General features: G+C 54.9%; 1 protein-coding gene across 1 annotated transcript; it reads left to right on the top strand.

The window, feature by feature from the left end:
* Positions 1–190: 190 nt before the first annotated feature.
* On the top strand, positions 191–10,173 carry lemd3 (LEM domain containing 3; the record flags this gene model as incomplete). Its single annotated transcript, XM_080518281.1, is given in 15 exon segments — positions 191–1,469; positions 2,884–2,924; positions 3,212–3,281; positions 3,723–3,796; positions 4,222–4,301; positions 4,904–5,049; positions 5,601–5,702; positions 6,169–6,271; positions 6,574–6,658; positions 6,660–6,753; positions 7,508–7,589; positions 7,652–7,757; positions 8,817–8,895; positions 9,836–9,958; positions 10,052–10,173. Coding segments are annotated over 14 exon segments (2,463 nt in total). The 3' UTR covers position 9,958; positions 10,052–10,173.
* Positions 10,174–10,966: the final 793 nt, after the last annotated feature.

The raw sequence follows: 10,966 nt of genomic DNA, 5'->3' as shown, positions 1-10,966 counted from the left end.
GAGTTCAGGATTAAATATATAAAAAAAACAGGGATTATTAGTGTTGCATAACGGTTTAACGCTGTTGTTTAACGATGTTACTTAATAGTGTTTAACGTTCGTAAACTCCTACGTTTTGCTCTTGAACGCAACTGCCACTTTTCACCGACGTCACTTCCGTCTCACTGCTTTCTCTCGACGTTTTTTCAAGATGGCGTCGACGCAGTTAACGGATGAGGAGATTTTCTCTGAGTTGAAACGGCTCGGCTTCACTCCCGGACCGGTAACCGAGAACACGCGGCCGGTGTACCTGAAAAAACTCAAGAAGCTCCGCGAAGAGCAACAACAGCGAGGCTCCAGGGCCGGTAAGACCCGCAGCAGCGGGGCCTCCTCCGGCGGCGCTGCTGGCGGCGGCACGGCGGCATTTAGGCCCGGGAGTCCTGACGTCACGCACCTGGGCACGGGCAGGAGAGCCGGGCAGAAGTCCACCGTCCTCGGCTTCAGCTCGGACGAATCAGACGCTGAAGCTCCGCTGAGGAGAAAAGAGCTGGAGCACAGCGCCCGGCCGTACCGGAGCTCCGCGGCGCCGCCAGCCAAGCTCAACCCCGCCGCTCCGCTCAGCGCGTCCGGGAAGAGTCCGGGAGGCGCCGCGGCGTCGCTGAGCCGCAGCTCGGGTCTGGCTTCGCCCGGACACAGGCGGGTGTCCCTGGGCTGGGGGGTGAGTGCCACGGCCGGCTCTGACGCGGGGGGCCGGTACTACGATGAGTCCGCCGACGAAGACGATCGCGAGCGAGACGCGGGGAGGAACTCTCGCTCTCTGAACGGCCGAGCGACGTCCCGCCTCAAGAGCAGCAAGCCGGCGGGGGATTACTCCGACTCGGACGAGGAGGACGTCGGGGGCCCCGGCTCCGAGGAGGGGCCCCGGCCGGAGCGCCGCGGAGCCCCTCCGTACGGAAGAGGTCGAGACAAGAGCGGCGACGCGCAGCCGTCAGGGGACCTGGACATGCTGGTGAACCGGGGGGGGGGCGAGGAGGAGGAGGAGGGGAAGAACGACGGGGGCTCGCGGTGCCGGAGGTTCTCTCGGAAGGCCATCTACCTGTCCCTGGCCGACAACCACGCAGGCAAGGCCGCCAGGAACAACCATGTGGACGGCCACGAGGACGGGACGTCCCGGAGCTCCGGCAGGTTCAGCTCCGGGCTCAGACCTCGCTTCTGCAACCACAGCAGCCTGTCCCAGACGTACCGGGCCAACCACTCCAACCACAGCCCCAACCACTCGCACAGCCCGGGGCCCCCCAAGAGGAAGGCGGCGGCCCCGGAGGACGAGCTGCTGCAGCAGTTCAAGAGGGACGAGATGGCGTCGTCCCGGAGCTTCAGCGCACACTACCTGTCCATGGTGCTGCTGTGTGCGGCCTGCCTCTTCTTCCTGCTGCTGGGGCTGGTGTACCTGAGGATGAGGGGCTCTGCTCCCTCCGAGGTGGTGGGCGTCAGTAAGTGCCGGCTCCAGGGCCCCCAGTGTTCTTGTGCTGTACAAGCTGTGGTTTCAGGGGCCACATGTGGCCAGCAGTTCACACCAGTAACACCACAGTAAATAACCTTTTTTCCTAACAAACACCTGAATGGTGGAACATGTTAAAAGTAAAATGGATGTCTTTTCTACACCTTCAATGAGCTCCCTCCCCAGAGCCAGTGAAATGTGCTTTCTTTGCTGTGTGTCTGTTTCTTCCTGCCACTTCATCCCCTGTCTGTGGTGTGAAACAGAACAATGTGGAAGAAACGAAGGTTTCTTTCTTTGAAAGTATTTGTGCTTCTTCTTTTTCACAACTTGCTAAGTGACCTTATGACCAGACTGGACCCCCACAAGCTGGTCCTGGTGTGCGGTCTGTGTGTTTGTTTCTCTTTATTCCTGAACACCAGGTCCCGGTTTCACAAAGCATCCTCCGGCTAAGAAGAGCTGTTAGTGACGTCACTCGAAACAAATCTTTGAATTCCTCAAAGTGCAAGATTTGTCTGTGACTTTTCCTTCCTGGGATCAAAGTAATTCACAAAGCATCTTAAGGCCTCAGAGTGCTCCTCAGGTGGAAAACCGCTAAAAAGAGTGAGGAGGACCTTTAAGAACACTAGAAGTTTCTTCAACAGACAAGATGATGGAAAGATGTGACGTTTGACGACAATGATTAATGACACGCTGCCGACTCCAAGGAAGGAATGCGATTGGTAGTCCACGTCATCAGTGACGAGCTTGTTTCTCCTAAAGTGAAGTAACTGACCTGAAACCAGCTGGTCTGCAGGTGAACTGTCTGTCCACTGAGCAGAGTCACTCCAGTGGACTACATTATGGGCTTGATGACATGAAGGTGCAACAAACGTGACAGAGAAACCCAGAACACAGTGGTTGATCAAATATTATTACAAGTGTGGTTTTATGTTCATCTTTTCGGTGTCGTCTGTACCCTTGATGCTGGATACCATGGAAGGTTCCAGGAGTCGTACCTGGATTCCCCGACAGCCAAGATCGACCTGAACCACAGAAATCCATCACATGAAAGAGGTTTTTTTCTGGAACAAACAGTAAATGTGTACTGATGAGCAATGGTGATGAGCGACAGTCATTGTTTTCATGTAGTTGTCGTAAAGTTACACACAACTGCTCTTTTGTCTTTTTCTATCCCAGGATTGTTATTGATTGTTTTTGTTGTCCTCGGCCTCAGGAAGCTAAGCTCCCCGGCGGTGAGCCACTTTTATGTGGCTTTGATCTTTTCTTTGACACGCTGTCTGCTGAGTTGTGTCAGTTGGTGTGAGTCGAGTGCTGCTGCTCACCAGAACCCGGTCCTGGTTCAGAGGGGTCTTTGGTTTACTGTGTGGATGTTGTGTGTTTCTAACTCTGGCTCTCTTCTCTTGCAGTTAAGAGCCATCCCTTCGGTGAACACTTTGATGCTTCTTATGTAAGTACATCCTGCTGGCTCTACGTTCCCTCTGTCGTGGCTCTACAGCCTCTTGGTAGTGACTCTGAACATTTCTCAGTCATGAGTAGGGTCTAGTGTTGTTTTCTGTCCTTGTGAGCGCTCAAGGTTTGTGGTGAGTTCCAGTGTGACAAGCCTTTGCTCTGCAGAAACACATGAGTGGAGCCTGATCTTCTCTTCTATTGTTCATGTCATGTTGACCCACATATTGCAGGCTCATGAACAATGACAGTTGTGTTGGTAGTGTGTTCACTGCACGTTTGTTTCAGGAGAAAACGGAGAAGGACTTGATCTTGACCCTGCTGCTCAACCTTCACGACCACTTGGCCTTCGTTGCTGGTGAGTGCTGCACAGGACCTGCTGTCCACTTTGTTGTTGGTAGCTGTCCAGGCTTGTGGTCAAGGTTTTCCTCTGCCAACATCACACTTTCTACTTGCCTTGCCTTGCTTGGAACCCCGGCTGTGCCGGTACCATGAAGGTCCCTGGTAGTGGGGACTAACGCGTAGTGGAAAAGCTTCAATGGCCAGTAGAGTCCAGTAGAGTAAGGCTCAGGAGGAATTGGTGGGAAAGCCATGTCCCTGACGGCCAAACAAAGACAACACCTCCTTCACACGGAGACAAAGCTGTGGTACACAGGTCAACGTCACGGTCATACAAAGTGCTGGAGGTGCAGGTGATCGTAGCTGCAGTGAGCGCATGGTAACAAGTGTGGCGCGCCACCCGACGGCTGGACGTCTGGACTGTAATCTCCAGATGCTACGTCTGTCTGTGTCTTGACAGGTCAGCATGACTGTGGAGACAAGCAGCATCCCAACAGGAGTCTGTCCATCCAGGAGACGTCTGCTTATTTACGGGTTGGTCTTCTGCAGCCTTGATCTTCCACATAGTGGGACAGGAATAGTTTCAGTACTTTGGACAACTTGCACAAGTCATTTCTTCAGCTGTGTTGATTGAGCGGATTTTCTACCTGTCATGTGAACAAGACAGTACGGTAACGCCGTACATTATGTAGCTGCTTAATATAGACATGAACCTGATCAAGTCCTGGAATCTGTCCCTGGTCCAGAATGACTCACATCAGTCCTGTCATGGTGTCCCAATGGGGTCTTTGTTTACTTATGTGTACAAATAATCAATATTTGTAAACTCTGCTCTGCTGCACATCCCACAAATGCTGCAGGAAAAGAATGTGGCTTTCATTTGGTAGAAGTGCAATTCTATTAGCTGTGTGGGAAATCCTTTGCTTGTGAGTTGAGATGTGATGACGTGTTTCTCTCAGGCTCAGAATGAGGACTTTGACAATCTCACTTTGACGTCACTGGAGTGGATCATCCGGACGGGCCAGGACGTTGGTATCAGGTAAGTCCTGACCCTACCTCCTGACCCTACCTCCTGACCCTAACCCCTGACCCTAACCCCCGACCCTAACCTAACCCTGACCCTACCGTCCTCACGCTCCTCCAGAGGGTTTTGTCAGTCGGCGCTAATTGTGTGTGTTTGTCCATCTGTCTGTGTCTCACTCGTCTGTCTCTGTCTGTCTCTCTGTGTCTCTGTCCGTCTGTCTGTCTCTGTCCATCTCTCTGCGTCTCTGTCCGTCTGTCTGTCTCTGTCCATCTCTCTGTGTCTCTGTCCGTCTGTCTGTCTCTGTCCATCTCTCTGCGTCTCTGTCCATCTCTGCGTCTCTGTCCATCTCTCTGCGTCTCTGTCCGTCTCTGTGTCTCTGTCCATGTAACTGTCTGTGTCCGTCTCTCTGTGTCTCTGTCCATCTAACTGTCTGTGTCCGTCTCTCTGTGTCTCTGTCCATGTAACTGTCTCTGTCCGTCTCTCCGTCTCGTCTCTGTCCATCTAACTGTCTCTGTCCGTCTCTCTGTGTCTCTGTCCATGTAACTGTCTCTGTCCGTCTCTCTGTCTCGTCTCTGTCCATCTAACTGTCTCTGTCCGTCTCTCTGTCTCGTGTCCAGGCTCTATGGACATCAGGCTGAACATCCAGTGACTGATGTGTCTGAGATTTCCCGTCTGGAGTCCAGCCACCCCAAGATGTCCTTCCCCTGTCGGTTCCGCCGCGCCTTCCTGACGGTCATCAGCAGAGTGTTCCTGATCGCAGCCGGTAAGTCAAGCTCTGGAGACACACAGAGGTCCTGAAAGACCAAGTGAGGCTCCTACCGAGACTGGGACCAAGTGCTTTCTCTGGACGTCGTCCCCCCCGCTGCCCCCAGAGCATGTACAACCTCGTCTGAGGGTCACAAAGACATCTCTGGAGGAAGACGGACGCTTTGCTCATCTGTTGTGTGGTCAGGTCAAACAAACCTCAGCTCTTTGAGCACAGATGTGGCTCATCTGGCCAAAGTGGGACGAAGCCTACTAGAGTCTACTCCTGTAGAGTAGGAGGAGGAAGCATCACGCTGCAGGGCTGCTAGCAAGCTAACAAGCTAACGACGAGCCGGAGAGCAACAGATTCTCACTTTGTCACTGTTCAACTCTCCTTCTTTCTCTACTGCACCTTTATTGTTCTGTTCAACTTGTAGCTGATTTAACTCTGTGTGTGTGTGTGTGTGTGTGTGTGTGTGTGTGTGTGTGTGTGTGTGTGTGTGTGTGTGTGTGTGTGTGTGTGTGTGTGTGTGTGTGTGTGTGTGTGTGTGTGTGTGTGTGTGTGTGCAGTGGTGGGCTCGGTGTGGGCCGTGGTGGGCTACATGAAGTATCGCTGGAGAAGAGAGGAGGAGGAGACCAGGAACATGTACGACATGGTGGAGAGGATCATCGGTGAGTGTCTCCCAGCAGGGGGCCGTGGTGTCTGGAGCCCCCGGTCTCCCAGCAGGGGGCCGTGGTGTCTGGAGCCCCCGGTCGCCCAGCAGGGGGCCGTGGTGTCTGGAGCCCCCGGTCTCCCAGCAGGGGGCCGTGGTGTCTGGAGCCCCCGGTCTCCCAGCAGGGGGCCGTGGTGTCTGGAGCCCCTGGTCTCCCAGCAGGGGGCCGTGGTGTCTGGAGCCCCTGGTCTCCCAGCAGGGGGCCGTGGTGTCTGGAGCCCCCGGTCTCCCAGCAGGGGGCCGGGGTGTCTGGAGCCCCCGGTCTCCCAGCAGGGGGCCGTGGTGTCTGGAGCCCCCGGTCGCCCAGCAGGGGGCCGTGGTGTCTGGAGCCCCCGGTCTCCCAGCAGGGGGCCGTGGTGTCTGGAGCCCCTGGTCTCCCAGCAGGGGGCCGTGGTGCTCATGCTGACCTGCTCTCTGCTCTCCAGATGTTCTGAGGACTCACAGTGAAGCCTGCCAGGACAACGTGGACCTGCTGCCCTACCTGCCCATCCCTCATGTCCGGGACTCGCTGGTTCCCCCACAGGACCGGTGAGTGGCTCCTGGTTCTGGAGGTCATGGACCAGTAACCACCAGCTTTGAGTTCAGTGGTTCTGGTCTCTGACCCCTTTAACTCCTCCAACTGACTTTATTTTGAAATGTCTCCAGTGCTGCACTTTTCCTGTCTCTGCTTTCCTAAAGTCTTTGCGACGATATTCAAGGTCCTGGACATTTCTCTGTCTCGACCAATGAATGTAGAGTTTCCACTTGGAACTGATTGAAAAGGTTGAGGGTTCAGAACCAGTTGAGTCTCAGTCCAGAGACGTCCAGCTGAGCAGTTGTGGTGTCCCCAGGAGGAAGATGAAGAAGGTCTGGGGTCGAGCCGTCAGCTTCCTGTCGGCCAACGAGTCCAGGGTTCGGACAGAGTCCCAGAGGATCGGGGGGGGCGGACTTCATGGTGTGGAGGTGGATCCAGCCGTCTCTCACCTCGGAGAAGAACTCCTTGATGCCCTCCAAGGTCTGGCAGGGGAAAGGTGAGTCCACGAGGCCTGGAGGTGTTGACAGCTCACCAGGTGTGGATGTTGGAGACCTGAGGTGGTTCCTTATGTGACGCTGAGCTTTGGAGCTTTGATCTAAACTTTGATCTGAAACATACGACATCGGTGGAAATACCACTGACCTGTACATTTGACTGGGCGTGGAAAGAAGCGCTGCTGCGCTGGTCTGCAGCTCCTCAGCTGGTCTGCAGCTGGTCTGCAGCTCCTCAGCTGGTCTGCAGCTGGTCTGCAGCTGGTCTGCAGCTCCTCAGCTGGTCTGCAGCTGGTCTGCAGCTCCTCAGCTGGTCTGCAGCTGGTCTGCAGCTGGTCTGCAGAGAAGCGCTGCCTTCCACCAACGGCTCCTCAAAGAATTCCACCAAATCCTGCAGTAGAAAGAAAATACGTGGATCAAAGGTGGAATCAGAGTCCTTTGTCTCCACTCACTGGACGTTTGGAGGAACTGCAGTTAAACACTAAAGGCCTGGTGGTGTCAGGGTCCTCGGGACCTTCTGGAAACCCTGTCTCTAAACCCTCCTGGACCAGTAAGGTCTCTGAGCTGCAGGTGTTCTACTGACCATGAAGACCATCACTGCTCTAGTTTATTGTTGTGTTTGGGTTGTTTTCACATGGTTTCCTCACACATGGTAACGTGTCTCACCTTCACACACCCTGGGACACCACGAGGACGTTCGGGGTCCGGGACACGTCCTCCAGATGTTCTGACTGCTGCTTGTCTTCTGCTCTTCTTCAGCTTTCCCTCTGGACCGGAGGAACTCGCCACCCAACAGCCTGACGCCATGTCTGAAGATCAGGAACATGTTTGACCCCGTCATGTGAGTGTCTGTCCCTCCGTCCCTCTGTCTCTGTGTGTCCTCTGACTCCTGTCTGTCTTCAGGGAGGTGGGGGACAACTGGGACCTCGCTATTCACCAGGCCATCCTGGAGAAGTGCAGCGACAACGCCGGCATCGTTCACATCGCTGTGGACAAAAACTCCAGAGAGGTGAGGGGGGGGGGGAGGGAGAGCAGAACAGAGGGAGAGAGAGCAGAAGAGAGAGGGGGGGGCAGAACAGAGGGAGAGAGAGCAGAAGGGGGGGGGGGAGAGCAGAACAGAGGGAGAGAGAGCAGAAGAGAGAGGGGGGAGAGCAGAACAGAGGGAGAGAGAGCAGAAGAGAGAGGGGGGAGAGCAGAACAGAGAGAGAGAGAGAGAGCAGAACAGAGGGAGAGAGAGCAGAAGAGAGGGGGGGGCAGAACAGAGGGAGAGAGAGCAGAAGAGAGAGGGGGGGGCAGAACAGAGGGAGAGAGAGCAGAACAGAGAGAGAGAGAGAGAGCAGAAGAGAGAGGGGGGGGCAGAACAGAGGGAGAGAGAGCAGAACAGAGAGAGAGAGAGAGAGCAGAAGAGAGAGGGGGGGAGAGCAGAACAGAGGGAGAGAGAGAGCAGAACAGAGGGAGAGAGAGAGCAGAACAGAGAGAGAGAGAGAGCAGAACAGAGAGAGAGAGAGCAGAACAGAGAGAGAGAGAGAGAGAGAGCAGAACAGAGAGAGAGAGAGAGAGCAGAACAGAGAGAGAGAGCAGAACAGAGAGAGAGAGAGAGAGCAGAACAGAGGGAGAGAGAGCAGAAGAGAGGGGGGGGCAGAACAGAGGGAGAGAGAGCAGAAGAGAGAGGGGGGGCAGAACAGAGGGAGAGAGAGCAGAACAGAGAGAGAGAGGGGGGGGGCAGAACAGAGGGAGAGAGAGCAGAACAGAGAGAGAGAGAGAGAGCAGAAGAGAGAGGGGGGGAGAGCAGAACAGAGGGAGAGAGAGAGAGCAGAACAGAGGGAGAGAGAGAGAGCAGAACAGAGAGAGAGAGAGAGCAGAACAGAGAGAGAGAGAGAGAGAGCAGAACAGAGAGAGAGAGAGAGAGCAGAACAGAGAGAGAGAGAGAGAGCAGAACAGAGAGAGAGAGAGAGAGCAGAACAGAGAGAGAGAGAGAGAGCAGAACAGAGAGAGAGAGCAGAACAGAGAGAGAGAGAGAGAGAGAGCAGCCCTCCCTGAACATGTCCCATGTGTCCTCATGTCCCAGGGCTGTGTCTACGTGAAGTGTCTGTCAGCAGAGCACTCAGGAAAAGCCTTCAAGGCTCTTCATGGCTCCTGGTTTGATGGTGAGTTTCCTCCTGGACGGTAGAAGACATGTCTCACCGTCTCACCGTCCCTCACTGTCCCCAGGACACTGCGTCTTCAACACTGAGTTCAATCACACTTATGTTATTGCAGTATTTAGAATAAATGTTTTCCTGCTTCTTGAATCTGGATCTTGTTTGTACTGGTCTGATGAAAGGTAGTAATAACACCCCTCGGGGTAGTAATAACACCCCTCGGGGTAGTAATAACACCCCTCGGGGTAGTAATAACACCCCTCGGGGTAGTAATAACACCCCTCGGGGTGGTAACAACACCCCTCGGGGTGGTAACAACACCCCTCGGGGTGGTAACAACACCCCTCGGGGTGGTAACAACACCCCTCGGGGTGGTAACAACACCCCTCGGGGTGGTAACAACACCCCTCGGGGTGGTAACAACACCCCTCGGGGTGGTAACAACACCCCTCGGGGTGGTAACAACACCCCTCGGGTAGTAACAACACCCCTCGGGGTAGTAACAACACCCCTCGGGGTAGTAACAACACCCCTCGGGGTAGTAACAACACCCCTCGGGGTAGTAACAACACCCCTCGGGGTAGTAACAACACCCCTCGGGGTAGTAACAACACCCCTCGGGGTAGTAACAACACCCCTCGGGGTAGTAACAACACCCCTCGGGGTTGTAGTAACACCCCTCAGGTTGTAACAACACCCCTCAGGTAGTAGTAACACCCCTCAGGTAGTAGTAACACCCCTCAGGTTGTAATAACACCCCTCAGGTAGTAGTAACACCCCTCAGGTAGTAGTAACACCCCTCAGGTAGTAGTAACACCCCTCAGGTTGTAATAACACCCCTCAGGTAGTAGTAACACCCCTCAGGTTGTAATAACACCCCTCAGGTAGTAGTAACACCCCTCAGGTTGTAATAACACCCCTGAGCCGTTGTCCTGCTGCTCCACAGGGAAGCTGGTGACGGTGAAGTACCTCCACCTGGACCGGTACCACCAGCGCTTCCCTCAGGCCCAGAGCTGCTGCAGTCCCCTGAAGGCCTCCAGCTCCAGCAGCTCCTCAGGGTTCTCGTGAGGTGACTAGTCCTCGTCCACACTGTGTCCGTCTGACGTCCTCATGGACACTGGAAACACCTTTTGTCTTTCTGCTGTCTCTCTGCTGTCCACAGGCAGCGTCACACCTGCTTCACCCTGGTTTTTACTTTCCACACCTTCAGTCACCTGCAGCCACTTCGTCTTCACAGTCTTGGACAGACGTCTCCTCCAGGACAGACGTCTCCTCCAGGACAGACGTCTCCTCCAGGACAGACGTCTCCTCCTCCAGGACACACGTCTCCTCCTCCAGGACACACGTCTCCTCCTCCAGGACAGACGTCTCCTCCTCCAGGACAGACGTCTCCTCCAGGACAGACGTCTCCTCCTCCAGGACAGACGTCTCCTCCAGGACAGACGTCTCCTCCAGGACAGACGTCTCCTCCTCCAGGACAGACGTCTCCTCCAGGACAGACGTCTCCTCCAGGACAGACGTCTCCTCCTCCAGGACACACGTCTCCTCCTCCAGGACAGACGTCTCCTCCAGGACAGACGTCTCCTCCTCCAGGACAGACGTCTCCTCCAGGACAGACGTCTCCTCCTCCAGGACAGACGTCTCCTCCAGGACACACGTCTCCTCCTCCAGGACAGACGTCTCCTCCAGGACAAACATCTCCAGGACAGACGTCTCCTTCAATCTAGCTCTTGCTTCCTGACATGCCCTCTATGGTCCACACACACACACACACACACACACACACACACACACACACACACACACACACACACACACACACACACACACACACACACACACACACACACACACACACACACACACACACACACACACACACACAGTCATGGTGGAGCTTCATACCGATCAGTCTCTCTGTCTCTCTCTCTGTCTCTGTCTCTGTCTCTCTCTCTCTCTCTGTCTCTCCGTCTGTCTGTGTCTCTCTCTCTCTCTCTCTCTGTCTCTCTGTCTGTCTCTCTCTCTCTCTCTCTCTCTCGCTCTCTCTCTCTCTGTCTCTCTGTCTCTGTCTCTCTGT

Source organism: Blennius ocellaris (genome assembly GCF_963422515.1).
Source record: "Blennius ocellaris genome assembly, chromosome: 22".
NCBI classification, from domain to species: domain Eukaryota; kingdom Metazoa; phylum Chordata; class Actinopteri; order Blenniiformes; family Blenniidae; genus Blennius; species Blennius ocellaris.
Note: the sequence above shows the minus strand (reverse complement) of the source record. Positions and strands in the feature narration are given on the sequence as shown.